Source organism: Myodes glareolus, chromosome 12, assembly GCF_982192425.1.
Source record: "Myodes glareolus chromosome 12, mMyoGla1.1, whole genome shotgun sequence".
In the NCBI taxonomy this organism is placed as follows: domain Eukaryota; kingdom Metazoa; phylum Chordata; class Mammalia; order Rodentia; family Cricetidae; genus Myodes; species Myodes glareolus.
In genome coordinates this window covers 21,618,671-21,642,425 of record NC_142037.1, presented here as the reverse complement: position 1 = coordinate 21,642,425, position 23,755 = coordinate 21,618,671, and the positions used below count along the sequence as shown (strand labels likewise).

Sequence of the window (23,755 nt, the reverse complement as noted above, 5' to 3'; positions counted from 1 at the left end):
AGGCCGCACGGCGATCCGTACCGCGGGCCTCGCCTCTCGGGCTCCTGACCCCGGCGGACCCGGCGAGTGGGGGCGGGGCGGGGGCACCGAGGGAGGGAGGGCTTGCTAAGCCCGAGGCTGGCGGCGGGGTGGGAGGGTTTGTGTGAGTGTGTGTTGGGGGGTGGGGGGGGGGGGGGGGGGGGGGGAACGGCAGGCACGAGGGCGTGGCCCGGGTTTGACGGACAGCCGGTCTGACTACCTCACCGAGGAGGGTCCTGAACGAAGGCCGACGGAGCCAATGGACATGCCCGAGGCATTCCGGTCGCCTTCGCCAACAGCCAATGAGCGTGCGGAGGGCGGGGCCTCCCCGCGCTCCGCCGCGCCGCCGCCTCCGCTACCTCCTCACCAGCGCTAAAGCCGGGACTGGACCGAGCAGAGTTGTGAGTGTCGCCGAAAGGGGGTGGGCCGGGGGAGGGGAGGTTCGTTTCGCGGAGCTGCAGCCAGAACCGGGTGAGGCTTACCCCGCTGTCTTTCCTGTCGAGGGCCGCGGAGAGTGGGGATGCGTGGAAGCAGCACAACCTCGGGAGAAGGAGGCGGGGGCGGCTGGTGAGGGCAGCTTCGGGAACCTCCCACCGATCCGGGCTGAAGCCCTCGGCGGCCGGTGTCGCCGCTGCTGCGTCGGGGCCTCGGGGTGGGCTGGGGGCCGTGCTCACGTCCCAGGCGGCTTCGCGTGCGACCCGAAGGCTGAGGGGCGCGGCTGGGTGGGGCGGACTCCAGGGCCCTGGGGACGCAGGGTGGGGGTGGCGGCGGCCGGGGGTCTCGGGTGTTTTCCTTTTCTTGCTGTGAGCGGGTGAGCGCGTGGGCGGGTGGGCTGTCGGGTGAGGAGCCCGTTAGACCCCCCGCCTAGTGGCTGTACTCTCACCGCGTCTGTCTGATCTAGCGCCCAAGTTTTCTGTGGTGGGGGCGCCGCTTAAGTCCTGTGGCGTTTTTTCTTTCGCTCCTCTCCACCGCGCTGTGCAGCAGCTTCTAGTCTTACTGGAGCAATTTCTTATGACTGACTTGGTGCCGGTAGTGGGCTTCAGAGGTGTAGGAATCTTAGGTCCCGGGCAAGTGCCTGCGGCAAATGGAACCAGTGGTATAACCCCTTTCACCTTCTTGGTACTGAATTGGTGGCGGTGACGCAGGGTGGACTTGAGAGAAATAAGATTCGAATCCCTTGTTGACTTGGAGGACGCGCTTATCCTTCTACGCAGCTGTGCACTCTTCCTAATTCTGAAACTGGAAGGACTAGATCGAGCTTGATTTGCTGTAGTTTTGTAGAGATTTGTAGTTGATCTCTGTTTATTTGGAGAAGGTTGCTAGAAAAGCTCTGGAATGATTTCACCTTCGTACTTCCTCCTCTGGTGGTCAGGGTTGGTGCTACCTCTTCGCTATTGTTGCTAAAAGATTTTTTGTTTTGTTTTGTTTTTTTCTCTTATTCTAGAACCTTCAAGCCAATCTGGTGAAGCATTTGGCAGAAGTAAGGAAAACATCTCCTTTGTGAGTCATTTTGCGTAGCTTTCCCGTTTAAACTTACTAGGATAGACTGTTCCATATGAGGTTTGCTTTTCTGTTACTTCGAAAAAGTGCTGTTTGAGTGAGTGGTCTCTGGCTGGAAAGCCGAGCCAGTGCAATCTGTGGCAAGAGACACACCTGTAAGTACCACTAATGTTGCTGTTTTCTAGAATTCTTTAATGAGATTAAGCTCCAGTTCATTAAAATGAAGTTTTAAAGTAAAAGTTAAATACCTAAAAAATTACTGACAAATGTGTTAAGATTGAGGAAGAGCAAATTAGCGAATTACAGTTCTTTTCCTTTTTACAAGATTTTATTTTCCATGTATTGGTGTTCTGCTTGTGTGTCAGTGTGCCGCTTGGATGCAGTGTTCAAGAAGAGGGCAAAAGAGGGCAGGGGATCCTTTGGAACTAGACAGCAGGTTGTGAGTTGCACTAGAGTTGTGGGGACTCAAACCCTTGGAAGAGCGGCCAATTATTTTAACCACTGAGCCTTCTCTCCAGCCCCTGTAATCTCTCATGTAGTACTTCTTAGACATCTCTTTTTAGTTTTTTAAAAAAATATTTAGAGTGTATGTGTGTTGTCTTTGTGTTCCTGAGGAAGCCAGAAGAAGGTGTTGAATCTGCCGTAGCTAGAGTTACAGGTATTTGCGAGTAGGGTCAGTTGGATGCTAGAAGCAGAACTCTGGTCCTCTGGAAAAGCAGCAAATGCTCCTAACTGCTGAGCATCTATCTAGCCCCTGTCTGATGTATCTTATAGTATCAGACAGTAACATTCTCTGTCTAGCTCCCCCTACCCCCCAGGCACTCTACAAGAGTAACTAGTGTTTTTAACTGCTGAGCCTCTCCAGCTCCCCAGTCTCCTTCCCACCTACCCTAGCAACCCACATCCAGCAGGGTTTCTCTGTGTAGCCCTTTCTGTCCTGGAACTTGCTCTATAGATCTGACTGTCCTCCAACTTAGAAATCCTCGTGCTCTTGGCTTTGTGAGTGCTGGGATCAAAGGAATACACCACTACACACAGTTCAGTCTCCATTCTTAAAAGCTAGACAGAGAGCCAGGTGCCCTCCTTTAATCCCAGCATTCGGGAGGCAGAGGCAGGCAGATCTCTGAGTTCGAGGCCAACCTGGTCTATAAGAACTAGTTCCAAGACAAGCCCCAAAGCTACAGAGAAACCTTGTCTCAAAAAAAGCAAAAAAAAAGGAAGGAGGGAAAAAAAGATGACTGTCAGCCTTTGCTTCCCTTTGAAACTTCACAAGTCAGGCTGCTATCAATTGCATTTTTCTTCTCACTCTGTCTTACATTTACAGTTCATCATGAAGGGAAGTTGGTGCAAGAAACTAAAGGCAGAAACTCAAGCTACTTGCTTGATTGTTCACCATGCCTGTTTTCTATAACCCAAGACCACCTGCCCCTAGGGTGACACCACCCACATCGGGCCAGGCCCTCCTACATTATTCAACAACTAAGGAAATGCCCTACAGACTTGCCTACAGGCCAGTCTGATGGAGAACATTTACTGATTTTATTATTTTTTAAATTTTCATATAAAAGCACCACATAACAAAATTAAATAGACCCAAATTTAAACAACTGTAAAACTTACCATTGAATGAACCGAGGATGTGACTGCTCCAAGATATGGTTGAGGAGAAGGTTTTTACTGTAGCCTTGAGGATAGTACAGGCAGAGGCATCTGGAATAGTTCAGAGCAGGGCCTTCAGAATGGACTGAACCATGGACTTGGAGGGGAACAAGAGAGGTTGACCAAAGAGGGCACATGGCTAAAATGGCAAGGTTAATCATATATCCACAGTTTCTTTTGGACCTCATGAGATATAAATTTTTAAGTATTTGCCTATACATTGCCACTATACATTTAGAGACTTTACCATACCATGTTTTTTTGCTTTTTTATTTTGTTTTTGAGACAAGATCTCGTTATCTAGACCTAGCCATCCTGGAACTTGGTAAGTCAGTGGTTCTTAACCTTCCTAATACTGCAACTCGTTTCTTTTTTTGTCTGTTTGTTTTGAGACAGCATCTCTGTAGTCTAGCTGTCCTGATGCTCTCCACACAAACCATGCTGGCCTTGAACTCACAGAGGTTCATTTGCTTCTGTTTTCTGAGTTCTGGGATCAAGGAAGTGCATCAGACCCAACTCTGACTTATTTTTTAATGGCAGTTTTCACTCTGTTGAAAAAAATCAGAATCTTCCATTTTATCATCTATTAGCTAAGTATCCTGTTAGTTAAAAAATATTACTGTTTATAGGTAAAATTTTCTATTGGAAAAATAAAATCAGAGAACAGTAACCCGTTAAGATTTAAAATATCTAGGGCTGGAGAGGTAGACTAGGCGTATGGTACTTGCCTAGCATGTGTAACGTTCTAACGTCAGTCTTGGAACATACCAAGCTATAATCTTGTTTTATATCCCCATTTTGTTTACAATCTAGAAGACTTAATTCAATGAGATGTAGTAACTTGCTCAGTGTAACATAACTAAGTGGTCAAACAGTAACTTTTCTCTTTTGAGCACAGTAACTGAATGGTTTTATGTCAATAAGCTAGAAGCTTATTAGAGTTAGTAGAGAATCTCAATAAAGGAAAGGTTTCTGAACCAGGCAGTGGTGGCGCTTGCCTTGAATCCCAGCACTTGAGGCAAATGCAAGCGGATCTCAGTAAGTTTGATGCCAGCCTGGCCTCCAGAGAATGTTCTAGGACAGCTAGGGCTACACAGAGAAACCCTGTCTCAAAAAAACTCTTCAAAACAAAACAAAAACTGAGGAGAACAGAGGAGGAGAGGAAGAAGAAAAGACCTTAAGGCTTTTGTCTAACAGAAGGACTTAAGCTTTCAAAGGGGGGAGGAGGGAGATTCCAATATAAAATTGCACTGTGATATTGGGAGAAAAAAATGAAAAATGATAGCACAAGAGAAAATAGGAGTTACAGTATTATGTTCACTGTGATCATTAAGAGCATCTGGTATGGTAATTATGTAAGAACCTCAGTGGTGTCAGAGGTCCTTCTGTCTATGTGTTGCTTTTATTGGTTATTGAAGGAACTGCTTTGAACTATAGCAAAGTAGGGTATAATAGAACTAGGCGGGGGAGGGGGGGAACAGGACTAAACTGAATGCTGGGAGAAGAGAGGTGGAGCCAGAGAGAAGCCATGTAGCCCCGCCAAAGGTAGACAGAAAAACTTTACTACCCAGTAAGCCACAGCCTTGTGGCAATACACAGATTAATGGAAATGGGTTAATTTTTTTAAAAAAATATTTATTATGTATACAATATTCTGTCTATGTGTATGCCTGCAGTCCAGAAGAGGATACCAGCTGTCATTAGAGATGGTTGTGATCCACCATGTGGTTGCTGGGCATTGAACTCAGTATCTTTGGAAGAGCAGGCCATTCTCTTAACCACCAAGCCATCTCTCCAGCACCCGAGTTAATTTTTAAGATATGAGTTAGCCAGAAATATACTTAAGCTATTGGACAAACAGTATTGCTAATAATATGGTTTCTGTGGGTCTGAGCTGCCGGGCAGCTGAGAAACGAACAAACAGTCTTACTACAACACCTCAGTTGTTGGTATTTATTGGAATTTTATTTTTTAATTTATTTAACTTTATTTAATGTGCATTGGTGTGAAAGTATTGGATTCCCTAGAACTGGAGTTACAGACAGTTGTGAACTGTCATATGGGTGCTGGCAATTGAACCATGGTCCTCTAGAAGAGCAGCCCAGTGCTCTTAACCACCGAGCCATCTCTCCAGCTTCTGGAATAATTTTATTTTCTTGTTAGGTTGGTTTCAGTTGTTTAGTTTTTGGGGATTTTTTTGTTTTGTTTTGTTTTGGTTTTTGGGGTTTCTTTTTTTTGAGACAGGGTCTTTGTTTAGCTTTGAATGTTCTGGAACTTACTGTATAGACAAGACTGGCCTCAAACTCAGAGATTCTCTTGCATCTGCTTCTGCCTCTCAAGTGCTGAGCACTGCCTGCTCTTCAAAAGTCCTGAGTGCAATTCCCAGCAATCACATGGTGGCTCACAACCACCTATAATAGGATCTGATGCCCTCTTTTGCTCTACAGGTATACATGCAGAGTACTTACACATTTAAAAATTATATAAAGAAAGAGGCGGGCAGATCTCAACCAGAACTGTTACACAGAGAAACCCTGCCTCAAAACACCAAAACTAATCAAACAAAAAAGGAAATTAGAAAAAGAAAAAAACATACATTTAAAAAAAAGGTATGTGCCACCATGCCTGGCTGATACATATATTTTTTGTTTTTCAGGTTTATTTTTTTACTTGTGTATCTGTATGGACATGTACAGTTGTTGATGTTGGTGCTTATGTGGTCTAGAAAGAGAGTGTCACAACCCCTGGAACTGGAATTAAATGCAGGTGTGAGCCTCCTGATACAGGTGCTGGAAACCGAACTCGGGTCTTGTATAAGTGAACAATAGAAATTCCTAACTGCCAAGCAATCTTTCGAGCCCAAATTTTGTTATTTTAAATTTAAAGAAAGCTTAGGCTATTTTTGTTGTAAGTGGAGAGTAGCATAAAGTAAGCACAGTTAGTATCAAATTACATAATTCCCATCAAACACCAGAAAGAAGTAGAATTTAACAAAGTGCTGAACAGGAAAACAGAACGAGTACCCCTCGAGTGGTCTGTCACAGTTCTATCAGTGCTCTCACTGCAGTAAATGAAAGTGCTCTGTTCTGTCTCCTACAGATTCTTCCGTGTGGGTAAACACTCGGTGGGAAGGCTCATGCCTTCCTAGGAAAATTGGCCATGGCAGCTCACCTCACAGATGAGGGCTCTTCAGTCAGTGCATCTGAAAGCTCACCAGTGGAAGATGATGATGTTGTGTTTGTTGAATCAATACAGCCTCCAGTTTGTGCTCCGGCAGTAGCTGAGGAAGGAAACTTGGTAGTTTCATCTTCAAAATGTGAAAATCCACAAGGAAATTACTCCATAATTCCTCCTCCTTTAAGCGATTTTACTTCTCAGAAGGGAAATACGTGTGAAACAATTGTTATTGATGATGAAGGGGACACAGAAACAAATGAAGGGGAGGAGACAAATCCTACCAATTTTATTGAATGGGGACCTCATGGAAACAAAAACAGTACCAAAAGTTTGGATTTCTTCATTTCCAGTCTGTCAAGAAGTAAGGTAAATTCAGGAATGGGTACTAACAGTATCACTACAGAAGTGACTCTACTAATACTAATGTTACAATTGTAGAAGCGGGTATAAGCCCTGAACACTGGGTGAGGTAGGAACTTAAAGATTGTACATCACTGTACCAACTTGGGAGATGTCACTCAAGGATTTAGTGTTAATGTACAAACATCCTCATCTTTAACTTCACAGACCAAGCCTGGAGTAGGACCTTTTAATCCTGGTAGGCTGGATGTAGCAGATGCGCTTCAGAATGGAAGATGTGCAGCACATCCCAATCCTGGTAAGCAGTAAGTTGTATTATTTGCCTTGTATTGAGTACATTTACATTTACACATGAGAGTCTGTACTCATGTGTCTGGAGGTCAGGGCTGTCTTCCTCTGTTGGTCTCTACCTTATTTTTTGAAATAGTTTTTTTTATACTGACCCTGAAGCTCACCAGTTCAGTTAGATTGATTACCTGGTAAGCCCCAGGGATCTGTTTTTCTGTCTTCCAAACACTGAGATTATAGATGAATGCTCTTACTTTGTTTTTTCTCTGTGTAATCTTGGCGATCCTAGAATTTACTCTGTAGACCAGGCTGGCCTTGAACTCAGAGATCTTTTTCTTTCCTTTTTAACCTTAAAAAAAATGTCTTTAAGGGTCTCACTGTGTAATCATTGACTGCTCTGAAACTCACTATGTAGATCAGGCTGGCCTCAGACTCACAGAGATCCTCCTGTCTCTTGTCTCCTGAGTGCAGGGATTAAAGGTATGTGCCACCATTACTGGCTTTATCTCTCCCTCTCTCCCTCTCTCTTTTTCAAGACAGGGTTTCTCTGTAGCTTTGGAGTCTGTCCTGGAACTAGCTCTTGTAGACCAGGCTGGCCTCGAACTCACAGAAATCTGCCTGCCTCTGCCTCCCAAGTGCTGGGATTAAAGGCATACGCCAGCAGTGCCCGGCTTATTGGTTTAATTTAAAAAGAAAATTTTAGATTTGTGTGTGTGTGTGTGTGTGTGTGTGTGTGTGTGTGTGTGTGTTTGCATTTGCGTGTTTGCTCATGTAGTGGTCAGGAGGGCAGTTTGCAGTCATCAGTTTTCTTTACTGTCTGGGATCTGAGTATGCAAGTTGAGTTGTCAGGCTTGGCTGTAAGTGTCTTTACCCACTAAGCCATCTCATTGGCCTGCCTTTTGTTTGTTTTATTGTTTCCCGCTTGATTTGTTTTATTTAGTTACACATGCGTACTAGAGATCAAACTCAGGTTTTCATGCTTGCACAGTGTAGGACAAGCATTTTACTAGATAGGCCATCTCAGCTCCCGTAGCTGTTCTTTTTAGAACTCATATCTGTTATATTCTATATAAAATAATTTATTAGCTTTCATATGAAGATAATGTTACTTAATATACTTCTGAAGTCTTTTGTATCTGCAATTTGGAGAGGGTAATTTTTGCAAAATAGAAAGTAATATATGTCTTAACTGTCTTTAAGGGCTGAATCAGTGACTTAGGGCTTTTCTAAAGTTATGTGTGTGGGGCTTAAGAGCTGAGGTGGGGATGAATTTGGGGTTTGCTTTTAGTGCTTTTTGTTAGGGTGTCGAATTTTAAGGACTAAAGAGTAAAGGACCTAACAACTCAAACTTAGGTTAGTGGTGCATACCTGTAATCCTAGCACTGAGGAAGTGGCAGTAAGAAGATCCCACTTCATGGGTAGCTGTTGTCACATGCAGCTTTATCTAAAGAAACTGATGTAAAGTCCAGGTGCTGTGTCACAGGTCTTCATTCCAGCAATGGGGAGGTAGAAGCAGGTACATCTCTGTGTTTAAGATCAACCTGGTCTGTATAGCAAGTTTGAGGCCAACCAGGGCTACATGGTGGGATTCTGTTGCCTCCAAAAGAAATCTATAGGATTTTTTTTGTCATTCTTGTATTGTTTTTGTCTTGCTTTATAAGCATTTCTAGCTATGTTAATGATTAATTTATTTATTTTACACCTGAATCACAGTTTTCTCCTCACTCCTTCTCCCGTTCCCTCCCTCCCATGATAATGATTCAAAGGCATTGTATTTTAATAACTAGGTAATTCCTGTTTCTCCTGAAACTTAACTAGGAATAAGATAAAAACTAATAAAATATCCCGCTGGGGGAGATAGCTCATAGGTAAAATGCTTGCTGCCTAAGGAGCAGTAATGGCACATGCCTTTAATCCCAGTATTTGGGAGGCAGAGGCAGGTGGATCTCAGTGAGTTCGAAACTAGCTTGGTCTACAAAGTGAGTTCCGGGACAGCAGAGTTGTTAAACAGAGAAATACTCTTAAAAAAACCAAAAGGAGGGGGCTGGAGAGATGGCTCAGAGGTTAAGAGCATTGCCTGCTCTTCCAAAGGTCCTGAGTTCAATTCCCAGCAACCACATGATGGCTCACAACCATCTGTAATGGGGTCTGGTGCCCTCTTCTGGCCTGCAGGCAGACACACAGACAGAATATTGTATACATAATAAATAAATAAATATTAAAAAAAAAAACCAAAAAGGAAAAAAAGAAAAGATTAAAATGCTTGCTGCCTAAACATGGAGACCAGAGTTCAGATGCCTAGACTCCACATAAAAACTGAGTGGGTGTGGCAGCCTCCCTAAAATCCTAGTGCGTGGGAAATGGAATTTTGCAATCCCTAGAGCAAACTAGATAATCAGATTAACTGAGTTCAGTCAGTGGAAGAAATGGCCACAGATTTTACAGTGGTTCTACTGCTTGCTAAACTTTTGGATGAACTGTCTAACCTCTAGGTCTTAATTTCCCGTGTGTGTGTGTGTGTGTGTGTGTGTGTGTAGTGTAGTGTAGTGTATAGTGTGTAGTGTGGTTTTTGTTTGTTTTGTGTTTTTGAGACAGGGTCTCACTATATCTCTAGCTGTCTGGAAACTCACTTTATAGAATAGGAGATCCTCAAACTCACAAAGATCCACACCCCTCTACCTCCCAAATGCAGGAATTAAAAGAGTGCACCACTGTACAAGAGCTAGTTCCAGACCAGGCTCTAAAACTACAGTGAAACCCTGTCTCGAAAAACCAAAAAAAAAAAAAAAAAGAGAGAGACTTGTCTTGGTCATAATGTCTCTTCACAGTAGTAGAACAGCGGCTAAGACAGCTTCTACTGATCTTAAAGTGCATCCCGAACATGTGGCATAAGAAATTTTGACTAAGACTTCAAGTAGAATAGAAACAATAATACTTCTCTCTCCTCTCTCTCAGTTGGTAAATTAACTGATTTATTTAAAGACAGGATATATAGAACTGTCTTAGAGCTCGGCCAGTCATGTTGGCCTCTGCAACACTTGGGGTTACAGGCAGGCAACACCATACCCAGCCAGAAGTTTTTATTTAGAAATTTAAATATTTGCCTTGTAAAATTGTACACACTTTATGTATGTGCCAAACTCAAAGTGATTTTTTTTATCAGATAAATTACCATTTTAGGCAATATAATAACGGTATCTTAGTGCTGGAGAAATGACTTAGCGGTCAAGAGCACTGCTGTTCTTCAGAGGACCTGAGTTCCATTCCCAGCACCCACATGACAGCTCATAACTGCCTGAAACTCCAGTTCCCCGGAATCTGACACCTTCACACCGATGCACATAAAATAAAAGTTAAATAAATTTTTAAAAATGATATCCTTGTTTCCTAATTACATAAAGATGTGCTTCCCTTAAGTATCAGTAAATCCACAAAACATAACTATTTTGGGAGTTGAGGTTTTATTTCCCCCATAGTCTTAGCAATGACAAATCTTGTAAAAATTCCTGTTTTTTTTTTTTCCTGCTGCTGCTTAAACCTGGTTGGCTATTTAAGTTTAAGTAAGCAGAGGAAGTGATCCCAGTGTAACTTCTATTTGCTCTGCAGTTGACTATGTATTCCATTTATTCTTTACAGCACTAGGGAATTAGGTATAATCTCAGCTTATAACAGGAAAAGCTAGCCAGAGGACTGGGAATTTTACCTAGCGTGTACATCCCCAGCGCCACAGAGAAATAGCAACAAACCCACAAAGCTTAATGTACTTGTAAAATGTAGTAAATTTCAGGAGACAGATTCTGTGTCTGAGGACTGCGACAATAGCTGGTGGTTTGTCACATTGCATAATCTTAGGAAACATTTTTTTTTTTTTGCTGATAAAAGAAAATATTCCTGATAGTGCAGATAAAGTAATTGTATTAGGTACTTTTTAAAGAATTTTTGTTTTGTTTTGTTTTGTTTTTCAAAACGGTATCTCTGTAGCTTTGGAGCCTGACCTAGAACTCATTCTGTAGATCAGTTTGGCCTCGAATTTACAGAGATCCACCTTCCTCTGCCTCTCAAGTGCTGGGATTAAAGGCATGCACCACCGGCTAAGAAGTTGGTTTTTTTGTTTGTTTTTTGTTTTGTTTTTAAGATTGATTTATTTGTGTTTTCCTACTTGTATGCTTCCACACCAGTAGAGGGCACCAGATCTCAATTCATATGGTTGTGAGCCACAATGTGATTGCTGGGACTTGAACTCAGGACCTCTGGAAGAGCAGCCAGTGCTCTTAACCTCTGAGCTATCTCTCCAGCCCTATATTAGTTAAAAATAGCTGCGTTTAAGTCCCTGAAAAACAGCTTGAGGTAGGAGGGACATAGTTTGGCGTATGCTTTGAGGTAATACATTGCAGCAGGAAAAGATGACAAGTAGCTCCAAAGCTGGAGGAGCCGGTGGCAGCTGCTTGTAACACTTGTTTTGGGAGATAGTCTTGCCCAGGCTAGCCTTAACCTTGTGGTCTTCCTTCTGTTATATTTCCATCACACTATGATTATAGGTTACACCACCATACAGGATAACACCTGCTTCTTATGGTACAGCAGAGAGCAGGAGCTTGAACCAGGCTATAGTGCTGTAACCTTAAGCCCTTCCCTAGTCCCTGTCTCTACCAGGTAGGCCATATATCCACCAGATGGAGACAGTTGTGGAAACACGTGAACCCACGGGAAACATTTCATACCCAGTCAAACAGTAGGAGGAATCCTGGATTGATTGTCAAAGTTATTTTACTTTAACCACATGCTTATGAGTCTCTTAAAACCTTAAATTCAAATGTGTCCTAATGTGTATTTTTATTTATTCTATGACTTTCTCTTATACATTTTGTTTTAGATTCCTGGATCTCCCAATCAGCATCATTTCCTCGTAACCAGAAACAACAAGGAATGGATTCTTTATCACCAGTGGCCTCACTTCCTAAACAGAATTTCCAGCCCTCAAACCAGCATCTTATTAAACCAGTTAAAATCACTTGTGCAAACTGCAAAAATCCTCTGCAGAAGGGGCAGACAGCTTATCAGCGAAAAGGATCAGCTCACCTCTTTTGTTCAACCACCTGCCTTTCTTCTTTCTCTCATAAACGGACTCGAAAGACACGGAATGTAGCATGTAAAAAGTAAGCAGACCTCAGCATTTCTCCATGTGGGTTAATGTCACCAATATAAATAAATACTCCGGGTATAACTGTAAGCTAGACTTATAGATGTTGCAGATATGTTTTCAAGTTATTGTTTTCTTTTTCTTAAAGATTTATTTATGTATATGAGTGTTCTATCTGCCTGTACACCTTTATACCAGAAGAAAGCATCAGATGCTACTGTAGATGTTGTGAGCCACCATGTGGTTGCTGGAAATTGAACTCAGGACCTCTGGCAGAGTAGCCAGCACTGTTAACCACTGAGCCATCTCTCCAGCCCCAAGCCCTCATTTTCAGGTTTTTTAAAATTGAGGTACTTAGTAGTACCCTTCTCTTAGGTGTTACGTTTGCCCCCCCCCCCCTTTATTTTGAAGTTTTTTCGAGTCAGGGTTTCTCTGTGTAGCTTTGGTGCCCTTTCTGGAACCCACTCCATAGACCAGGCTAGCCTTGAACTCACAGAGATTTGCCTGCCTCTCTGGGTGTACAACCACTGCCTAGCTTATTTTTTTTATTTTTTAATGTATTATATTATATATATATATAATTTTGTTTGTTTGAGACATTGTTTCTCTGTAGCTTTGGAGCCTGTCCTGGAACTTGCTCTGTAGACCAGGCTGGTCTCACATAGCGAAGTCACAGAGATCCACCTGCCTCTCCCCCCCCCCCCCCCCCCCCAGTGCAGGATTAAAGACTTAGACCACCTTTTTATGGGGCTGTAGAGATGGCTCAGTGCTTTAGGGTACTGGCTGTTCTGATTTTTCCAGCATCCAGGTTAACTATAGTTAACTCCAGTCCCAGGGAATACAACACCCTCTTCTGGCCCCAGTGGGCATTGCATCCATGTGATAAATATACATGCAGGCAAAATAATGATACATATAAAATAAAAATAAAGAACAAAAACTTCAGTGTGTGTGTGTAGGTACAAATGCTCCAGAATTCAGAGATGTTGCATCACCCAGTAGCTAGGGTTAACTGGTGGTCCTGAAGTGCCTCGTGGAGGCTTAGGTTCTCTGTACAGCAGTACATGCACCCAAGAGCCATCTGCTTAGCACCATTGGTTTTGCTTTTTCTTACCAGCGGTTTGTTTGCTTGTTTTTGCTTATGTTTTTAAAGAATTTATTTATGTTTATGAGTGTTTTACCTGTGTCTGTGTAAGTATACTCCGTGCATGCCTGGTGCCCTCAGAGGTCCAAAGAGGACACTAGGTTCACTGGAACTGGGGTTATGGACAGTTGTGAGCCACCATGTGGGTGCTAGGAGCCAAACCTAGGTCATCTGCAAGAGTAACCAGTACCCTTTTTTGGGGGAGGAGTCGGAATTTGAAGATGGTTTCTTCATGTATCTCTGGCTGTCTTGGAAGTCACTCTCTAGACCAACTGGCCTCCAACTCAAAGAGATCTACCTGACTTGCCCCAAGTGCTGGAATAAAAGGTGTGCGCCGCCACCACCCAGTACAGCCAGTGCCCTTAAACACCACGCTGTCTCTAGCCCCAATGAGCAACATTTTTTAATCCTTCTAGAATGCTAAGAATTTTTAGTGCTTTTGTTGTTTCTGTTTTGTTTTTTCAAGATAGGGTTTCCTTATGTAGCCCTAGCTGTCCTGGAACTTGCACTGAGACAAGACTGCCCTCAAACTCACAGAGATCTGCCTGCTTCTGCCTCCCGGGTGCTGGGATTAAAGGCATCTGCTAACATTGCCTGGCCTTTAGTGCGTTTCTAATATTGCCAAAGAGTTTACACTTGAATTTTCTTCTGTATTATTTAGGAAATAGTGGAAGTAAAGTTGAGAGTGGATTTTAAATCATGGTGATCTTAAGACTTATTTTTTCCCTTGTGTTGCAGAGATTCTCCTATGAAGACAGCAACCGTTATTCCTCCACTTGAGTCAAGCAAGTCCTCATCAGAATATTATACTGCATCTCTGTCTCCCTGTGAATACTACCAGGATCTCAGAAAAGAACCTTTTACTAAGTCAAGATGTATCATGTGTAATAAGTTAGGAGAGGTCTGACTCTTTATACAACTACTATTTAAGCTCATAGGCATAATGCTGAGTTTTAAGTACCACTGTAAGCTCTGTCATCTACATAATGTCTATATTCTAGATTCTCAGGTTGGAAAAACTACTAAGATGTTAGAATTCTGTTTATTAAAAAGATTTACTACTGAGTAGTGGTGTACACCTTTAATCCCATCATCTGAGAAACAGGAACAGGCAGATCTCTGTGAATTTGAGCTCTACATATAGTGAGTTCCTAGAGAGCTAAGGCTATATAATAACTCCTCTGGAAGATCAGTCAGTGCTCTTAACTGCTTATGGAATTTCTCTAGCCCTAATTTTTTTAAAAAAAAGATTTATTTATTATGTACACAATGTTCTGCCTGTGTGCATGCCTGCAGGTCAGAAGAGGCACCAGATCTCATTAAAGATGATTGTGAGCCACCATGTGGTTGCTCATACATAATAGTGAGACCTGTCTCTCCCCTCAAAACATATTTGTTTGTATAGAAATAGATATACAACATTTTCATAGTGTAGAAAGTACATGTCTGGCCTGGTGGTGGTGGTGCATGCCTTTAATCCCAGCACTTGGGAGGTAGAGGCAGGTGGATCTCTGTTGAGTTCGAGTCGAGGCCAGCCTGGCCTACAATAGCTAGTTCCAGGACAGGCTCCAAAGTCACAGGAAAACCCTGTCTCGAAAAACCAAAAAAAAAAAAAAAAAAAAAAAGAAGAAGAAGAAGAAGAAAGTACATGTCTGTTTCTGTAGAATTAATTGTAATTCAGTAATTTAAGGACAATAAGCAACAGATCCTAAGAATGTATGGGGTAAATAAGTAGTTGGATACATGTTCAAGAGGAGGAGCCAGATATTATTCAGGCAGTCCTTTGTTTTACATTATCCTCAGTAGCTAAATCTGATATTGAGCAACTGGGGGCCATTCAAATGAAAGACATAAATTTATTTTAGTTGCAGCTTTAGAACCACCGTACTGCTAGATGCACAGACACCATTCTACGCATGGATGATGATTCCCTTCATCCGCCTCCCAAATATTTTTTAAAAAATTCAAATACTGTAGGGCAATAAATTGGAAAATACTGTCTTAAGAAATTTTGTTTTCTTTCAGGTTCGTCATGAAATCAGTATTAACAGTGTAACACATAAGCTTTGTAGTAACAATTGCTTTAATGAATACAGATTGACTAATGGTCTAATAATGAACTGCTGTGAACAGTGTGGCAAGTATATTCCCAAGAATACTGGACACAAGGTTCTGATTACGGGTCAGCAAAAGAGCTTCTGCTGCCAGAATTGTGCCAATGAATATAAAGAGGTAATTCCTTGTTTCATTTGTTTCTGTAATATTATTTCATGTACATGGTGTTTTGCATGCATGTTTGTCTGTGCATCGTTTATCCTTGATGCCCTCAGAGGCCAGAAAAGAATGTTGGCTCCTCTGGCACTGGAGTTACAGACGAATGTGAAGCTTCCATGTGAGTCTAGGAATCAAACCCAGATCCTCTGGAAGAGCAGCCAGTGCTCTTAACTGCTTATGGAATTTCTCTAGTCCTAATTTTTTTAAAAAATATTTATTTATTTATTTATTATGTACACAATGTTCTGCCTGCGTGCATGCCTGCAGCTCAGAAGAGGGCACCAGATCTCATTACAGATGATTGTGAGCCACCATGTGGTTGCTGGGAACTGAACTCAGGACCTTTGAAAGAGCTGCCAGTGCTCTTTAATCGCTGAGCCCTCTCTCCAGCCCTGCCCCTAATTGTGTGTGTGTGTGTGTGTGTGTGTGAGAGAGAGAGATGTGTACATGTGACGGCAGTTCCCATGGAGTCAGAAGAAGGCATCAGACCCCCTGGAGCTGAAGTTACAGGCATTTGGGAGCTAGCTGTACAACATTGGTGCTGGGAACAGAACTCAGGCCCTCTTCAAAAGCAATACACACTATCTGCCTGCCTCTGCCTCCTTAGTGCTGGGATTTAAGGTGTTTACTGTCTTTGCCAGTTTATGCTTAGTTTTTTGTTTGTTGTTTTGTTGGTTGGTTTTTCAAGACAGGGTGTCTCTACATAGCCTTGGCTGTCCTGTAGATTATGCTGGCCTCAAACTGAAACGATCTACCTGCCTCTACCTCCCAAGTGCTGGGATTAAAGGCATGCCCACCACTGCCTGGCTTTATACTTATTTAATATACCTTGTCTGTATGGATCATGTTTCAACAGTGTCAGATGAATTGCCAAATCGCTTTTCCAATTCAACGCACATTGTTAAATTCCCACCAGAGCTGTAGTGACGTTGTCATTTTTCACCGTGTCCCTGTCATGTTTCCATTTCTGTCTGTTAGTTGCAGCCGTCCTGATAGGTGTACTCTGCCTAATTCTGCTTGCTCTTGTATTTAGCAGTTTGAATGCTCTGCTTCACGTATCTTTGTACACTGAGTGCAGACTTTGGTTTACCTTATTTCTTTGATAGCTAACCGTGATCTTATTTCTATATTTCAGTTTTTTAAATGTCAATAAAGTTGTAATCTCTATTTCTTTACAGATAATGGAAACAAAATCAAAAATACCACTTTTACAAAACAGAAAAAGGAATGCTGTCAGAGAAGAAAATGAAAGGCGATTATATGAATCAAGTACACTTTCAGAAAAAATAGGAGAAATACCAGAAAAAAAGGAAAAGATTTCAGAGGTAATAGAAGTTACAGCAGAATGTAGCTTAGACACATCGGGGGAGTCACATGTGAACTCAGCCCCTGTGACAGCAGTGCCTGATACAGTTCAAGAGCACCTGGGAGACGGGAGTTCAGACTCTGGTATGTCAGGTGTGCTCTCTTCAGATCCAGGCTCCTGGCCCCGGATCTTGAATATGAAACAACGTGATAGTCTTGTCAAAAATGATCCACCTCAAATAAGAAATTTTCATTTTCCAAAGGACAGTACAGGGAGGAAGTTTTCCGAAGCCTACTACACTCGGATCCTTCCAAGCGGTGAGAAGGCCTCCAGGTCCTGGCTGCTCTATTCAGCCTCCAAAGATGCGGTGTTCTGCCTGTATTGCAGACTGTTTGGGGAAGGGAAAAACCAACTGAGAAATGAGAATGGGTGTAGAGATTGGCAGCATTTGTCCCATATTCTTAGTAAGCATGAAGAAAGTGAAATGCACATCAACAACAGCGTTAAGTATTCAAAGTTAAAATCAAACTTGGAAAGTAAAACTGATGACGGTATAGACCACAGATGTTATGAAGATGGGGAAAATGGTGTGCTGCTGTTGTACACATAATGTCCTGTCTGCTCTAGACATGACAGTGTCTGCATCACCCAGAAAAGTTTAGTACCAGGAGCCAGTACCATTACATTGTGGCACTCTTAAGTGGAACTCTTATAGGAGTTCAATTCCAGTACATCAAATAGCAAATAAGTAGTAAAAATATTCCTGTCCTGATGCAAAGGCAATTGGAGTGATTATTAAAAGCAGTTTGAGTTTTGTCACTGTGTGGGGTCTCACCTTGATAAAGTTGTTCTCAGAGGATTCTCACTTAATGGCCCGAGAGCCAGAGAATACAAGATACATATGTAATAAGCATTTTTGACATTGTTAAAGGAAATATGTTCAGGCCAGGCGGTGGTGGCGCACACCTTTTATCTCAGCACTCGGGAGGCAGAGGCAGGTGGATCTCTGTGAGTTTCAAAGCCAGCCTGGTCTACAGAGCAAGTTCCAGGACAGCCAGGGCTACACAGAAAAAAAAAAAAAACAAACCTATCTTGGAAAACCAAAAAAGAAAGCATTCAAACAGTTTAAGAACAGAATAGAATTGCAGCTACAGCTATTTGCTAGTAAACCAAATTCTTGTGTTTTTGTTAAACCATTTTTCTCTTTGTGCAAATCAGTTCATTTGTTACACTAAATAAAGGTAATTTGAATTTATTGGCTTTATATTTTTCGTTTTCAATGTAATCTGTAAATGTTTTAGCTTTTGTTATATGAGAATTATAATTATAAATATAGCTATTTTTATGTTAGTATGAATACAAGAATCATTAAAAAGTATGTGTGTGTGTAGCTGCATGGTGGTGAGCACATGCCTTTATTTCTGGCACTTGGGAGGCAAAAGGCAGGCAGATCTCTGTGAGTTCAAAGCCAGCCTGGTATACCTAGCAAGCCAGGGCTACACAGAAAAACCCTGTCTAAAAACAAAAAAACCTGTGTATGTGTGTATTTAACTTTTCAGTGGTATACTTTTTTCTGTGAAAGTATATTCCATGTATGAAATTTGAAAAATTATGAATCTAAGAAAAAAAAATTTTCAAGATTTAATTCATTCTATTTTTTTTTTTTCTTGTATGAAAACCCTTATGTGGTAGCCATAGCTGGAGCTTGGGACAGAGATTCTCATACGGGTTTTCACAATATGGCGAGTGAATTCCTGATCAGGAGACTTGGTGAACACAGTGTTTTTCTAGACGTTGGGGGTCAGGTAGCTGTAGGTCTTGGAGATGGCAAAGGTTGGCAAAGTTGCCCAGGGTGGCAGTCAATACCAGCCATCATCAGAAACTTCTTGGGTACAGGAGCAGAAACAATGCTAGTGCCTCTGGGGGCAGGGATGAGACATACCAGCACAGAGTCTCCGTAACCTGTCACCTTTCATGGAATGGTATGGGACTTGTCAGTCTTGTTCCCACAGTAGTCTACATAGGAACAGTGGAAACCTTGGCCAAGATGATGACCCCTTAGATGGCAACTGCTACCTTCTTGGAGCACTTAACAAGACCAGCATGACCATTGTAGTCCCCAAAACATAGTGTCAAGGGGCTGGAGAGATATCTCAGCGGTTAAGAGCACTGTCTGTTCTTTCAGAGGTTCTGAGTTCAATTCCCAGCAACCACATGGTGCCCTCTTCTGGCATATAGGCATACACACAGAACACTATACATAATAAATCTTTTTTAAAAATGACAAAAGCCTTGAACCTGGTCTGCTGGCCAGCCTGAGTCTGAGTCTGCATGCCAGCAGCAGCATAATCTTTAAAACCTCATCCTTTAGGGATGAACCCAGGAAAAAAGTCAGTAATCTAAGATTCCTTACTGGACAGGGAGAACAGGGAGATCTTGAGATCGCCAAGGACTTTTTTTTTTACTTATTTATTAAAAATTTCCGCCTCCCTTTTCCCTCCCACTCCCCACCTCACCCTCCCTCTCTAGTCCTAAGAGCAGTCAGGGTTCCCTGCCCCGTGGGAAGTTCAAAGTCCTCCCCCCCTCCATCCAGGTCTATATAGGTGAGCATCCAAACAAACCAGGCTCTCACAGAGTCAGTCCAGGCAGTAGAATCAAAACCCAGTGCCATTGTCCTTGGCTTCTCAGTCAGCCTTCATTGTCAGCCACATTCAGAGTGTCCAGTTTGATCACATGCTCCATCACTCCCAGTCCAGCTGGCCTTGGTGAGCTCCCATTAGATCAGTCCCACTGTCTCAGTGGGTGGACGCACCACTCGTGGTCCTGACTTCCTTGCTCATGTTCTCCCTCCTTCTGCTCCTCATTTGGACCTTGGGAGCTCAGTCCAGTGCTCCAATGTGGGTCTCTGTCTCTATCTCCATCCATCGCCAAATGAAGGTTCTATGGTGATATGCAAGATATTCATCAGTGTGGCTATGGGACAAGGCCAATTCAGGCACCCTTTCCTCTGCTGCCCAAGGAACAATCTGGGGACCTCTCCTTAGACCTGGGAACCCCTCTAGAGTCGAGTCCCTTGCAAACCCTAAAATGGCTCCCTTAATTAAGATATTTACTTCCCTGCTCCCATATCCACCCATCCTCCATCCCACCCATCCCATTCCCCCCAAGTTCTCTCGCATCCTCCCCTTCTCCATTCTCTCTACACATCTCCCCTTACATCCACCCCCTACCCCCGTGCACCCAACTTTTGCCTGGCAATCTTGTCTACTTCCAATATCCAGGAGGATAACTATATGATTTTCTTCAGGTTCACCTTCTTATTTAGCTTCTCTAGGATCATGAATTATAGGCTCAATGTCCTTTAATTATGGCTAGAATCCACTTATGAGTGAGTACATACCATATTCCTCTTTTGGGGTCTGGGTTACCTCATTCAGTAAAGCGTTTTCTATTTCCATCCATTTGCATGCAAATTTCAAGATGTCATTGTTTTTTACCGCTGAGTAAAACTCTAATGTGTATATGTTCCACACCTTCTTTAACCATTCTTCTATTGAGGGGCACCTAGGTTGTTTCCAGGTTCTGGCTATTACAAATAGTGCTGCTATGAACATAGTAGAACAAATGCTTTTGTAGTATGTTAGGGAATCTCTAGGGTATATACCCAAGAGTGGAATTGCTGGGTCCTGAGGGAGGTTGACTCCCAGTTTCCTGAGAAACCGCCACACTGATTTCCACAGTGGCTGCACAAGTTTGCATTCCCACCAACAATGGATGAGTGTTCCCCTCACTCCACATCCTCTCCAGCATAGGCTATCATTGGTGTTTTTGACTTTAGCTTTTCTGACAGGTGTAAGATGGTATCTCAAAGTGGTTTTGATTTGCATTTCCCTGATCACTAAGGAGGCTGAGCATGACCTTAAGTGTCTTTTGGCCATTCGGAGTTCTTCTGTTGAGAATTCTCTGTTCAGTTCAGTACCCCATTTTTTAATTGGGTTAATTAGAGTTTTAGTGTCTAGTTTCTTGAGTTCTTTGTATATTTTGGAGATCAGACCTTTGTCTGGTGAGGGGTTGGTGAAGATCTCCCAGTCAGAAGGTAGCCTTTTTTGTCTTAATGACAGTGTCCTTTGCTTTATAGAAGCTTCTCAGTTTCAGGAGGTCCCATTTATTCATTGTTGCTCTTATTGTCTGTACTACTGGGGTTCTACCTAGGAAGTGGTCCCCTGTGCCCATGTCTTGTAGACTATTTCCCACTTTCTCTTCTATCAGGTTCAATGTGGGCAGATTAATATTGAGGTCTTTAATCCATTTGGGCTTGAGTTTTGTGCATGGTGATAGATATGGATCTATTTTCATTCTTCTACAGGTTGACATCCAGTTATGCCAGCACCATTTGTTAAAGATGCTTTCTTTCTTCTATTGTATAATGTTAGCTCCTTTGTCGAAAATCAGGTGTTCATAGGTTTGTGGATTAATATCTGGGTCTTCAATTCGATTCCATTGGTCAACATCTCCGTTTTTGTGCCAATACTAAGCAGTTTTCATTACTATAGCTCTGTAATAGAGCTTGAAGTCAAGGTTGGTAATGCCTCCAGAAGTACTTTTATTGTATAGGATTGTTGCTATCCTGGGTTTTTTTGTTTTTCCATATAAACTTTATTATTGTTCTCTCAAGGTCTGTGAAGAATTTTGTTGGGATTTTGATGGGGATTGCATTGAATCTATAGATTGCTTTTGGTAGAATTGCCATTTTTACTATGTTGATCCTCCCAATCCAAGAGCATGGGAGATTCTTCCATTTTCTGGTATCCTCTTCAATTTCTTTCTTCAAAACCTTAAAGTTCTTGTCAAATAGATCTTTCACTTCCTTGGTTAGAGTTACCCCAAGATACTTTATGCTATTTGTGGCTATCGTGAAAGGTAATGTTTCTCTGATTTCCCTCTCTGTATCTTTGTTCTTTGTGTATAGGAGGGCGACTGATATTTTGGAGTTGATCTTGTATCCTGCCACAGTACTAAAGGTGTTGATCAGCTGTAGGAGTTCTCTGGTAGAGTTTTTGGGGTCGCTAATGTACACTCTTATATCATCTGCAAATAATGAAAGTTTGACTTCTTCCTTTCCAATTCGAATCCCCTTGATCTCTTTATGCTGTCTTATTGCTATTGCTAGAACTTCAAGCACTATATTGAAGAGGTATGGAGAGAGTGGACAGCCTTGTCTTGTTCCTGATTTTAGTAGGATGGCTTTGAGTTTCTCTCCATTTAATTTAATGTTAGCTGTCGGCTTGCTATATATTGCTTTTATTATATTTAGGAATGAACCTTGTATCCCTAATCTCTCCAAGACCTTTATCATAAAGGGGTGTTGAATTTTGTCAAATGCTTTTTCAGCATCTAATGCAATGATCATATGGTTTTTTTCCTTCAGTTTATTTATATGATGGATTACGTTGATAGATTTTTGTAGTGCCAAGGACTTTGGTAGTAAGCTTTCTTGTTGGAATTGCTAGCCCACAAATACTGTTAAACTAGCTCTTCTGTTTCTATTCACTTATATTCTATGACATGGCTTGGTTATTTTTCTCCTGCCATGTATGTTTGACTTGTTCCATTGGTGTCCCCAATGCCCCTACATTTATCCCTCTGACTTCCTCTCTCTGCCTGAAATCCCACCTCTTCTCTCTTGCCTAGCAATTGGCTGTTCAACTCTTTATTACACCAATCACAGCAACATAATTTTCACACAGTGTACAAATATCCCACAACAGATTTCATGTCCTTGACTAGACAGCCTAGCTGGATGATGTATTTCTATTTCTTGTCTTCAGCTTCACCTCCACAATCCTGGAAGCCTGGACCACAGCCACAACCACTACTGCAGCTCCCTAAGCCTCCCCCAGTCCTGGACCCCAGGGTTCTCCATGCCCTTCTGCTGCACCAGCATCATCTGTCATTTGATATTTTCCCAAAGAAGAATAAACAAATCTAAAAATTTGATGGTCATCTAAGTTCCTGATCACCCTGAATTTGATAATTTTCTCTTTTGCTTTGATTCCTGATAGTAATTTTATCATCTATTAAATTCTTAGGATGTATGAGTTGTTTCTTTTCCACCTTTGGGGCTTGTGGTTTGAATAGGAATGGCCTCCATGGACTCCTGTTTGAATGTTTGACCCACAGGGAGTAACACTATTCGAAGATGTGGCCTTGTTGGAGGAAGTGTGTCGCTATGGGTGGATTTTGAGGTCTCAGAAACTCTGGATCAAGATGTGGAACTCTCAGCTCCTTCCCTAGCACCACATCTGACTACACTGCCATGTTTCCCACCATGATGAGCTGTAAGCTAGACTCAATTAAATATAGGAGTTGCCGTGGTCGTGGGGTCTTGTCTCTTCACAGCAATAAAACCCTAAGATGGCTTTTCTTGTGAAACAGTGTCTTTATTAGCAATGACCTAAGTGATACTTCCATCTGCCTGGGAACACTTGCATATTCAATGATGCTACTGCGTGAGAGCGTTTGTCAGAATACTCACTAAATCACTTGTGTTAAACTGTACCTTGTTTTAAGCCAAGGATGTAGTTTCAATTGGTGGAGTGCTTGCATAGCACACACAAAGTCCTGGGTTTGGTCTTGCAACACTGCATTAGCCTGTTTGGCAGCAGGTCTGTAATTTCAGTACACGAGGTAGAAGCAATTGGCAAGGGTCAGTCTCTCTGGGGTATACGAAACCCTGTCTCAAAAACAGAAAAAATATTTTTAATTATTCAGGATTGGGTCTAAATCAGTTATGATGGCTTATACATGTAATCCCAGCACTAGGGAAACTGAGGTTGGAGGATAGTTATTAATTAAAGACCATCCTGAGATACATAATAACAGTCAAGCA

General features: G+C 42.2%; 1 protein-coding gene across 16 annotated transcripts; it reads left to right on the top strand.

The window, feature by feature from the left end:
* The first annotated feature begins 293 nt into the window (after nucleotides 1-293).
* Nucleotides 294-23,285, top strand: Zmym5 (zinc finger MYM-type containing 5). 16 transcript variants are annotated; one of them, XM_087912111.1, is made up of 9 exons: nucleotides 294-419; nucleotides 1,463-1,498; nucleotides 5,625-5,786; nucleotides 6,277-6,720; nucleotides 6,922-7,012; nucleotides 11,876-12,158; nucleotides 14,025-14,187; nucleotides 15,312-15,518; nucleotides 16,739-18,121. In XM_087912111.1, exons 4-9 carry the CDS (start codon nucleotides 6,337-6,339, stop codon nucleotides 17,474-17,476), a joined length of 1,866 nt encoding a protein of 621 aa, XP_087768237.1. In that variant the 5' UTR covers nucleotides 294-419; nucleotides 1,463-1,498; nucleotides 5,625-5,786; nucleotides 6,277-6,336; the 3' UTR covers nucleotides 17,477-18,121. The 16 variants fall into 16 exon arrangements, with proteins under 16 accessions (XP_087768237.1, XP_087768235.1, XP_087768234.1 ...); XM_087912109.1 differs by having other exon boundaries at nucleotides 1,463-1,518; XM_087912115.1 differs by lacking the exon at nucleotides 5,625-5,786 and adding an exon at nucleotides 23,047-23,285 and having other exon boundaries at nucleotides 307-419; nucleotides 1,463-1,518; nucleotides 16,739-16,885.
* The last annotated feature ends 470 nt before the right edge of the window (nucleotides 23,286-23,755 follow it).

Coding starts and splice junctions, on each gene's coding strand:
- Zmym5 (XM_087912108.1), top strand. CDS start 6,337: ATGGCAGCTCACCTCACAGATGAGGGCTCTTCAGTCAGTGCATCTGAA. Junction 6,721..6,921: donor CCAGTCTGTCAAGAAGTAAG/GTAAATTCAGGA, acceptor TTAACTTCACAG/ACCAAGCCTGGAGTAGGACC. Junction 12,159..14,024: donor CGGAATGTAGCATGTAAAAA/GTAAGCAGACCT, acceptor CTTGTGTTGCAG/AGATTCTCCTATGAAGACAG.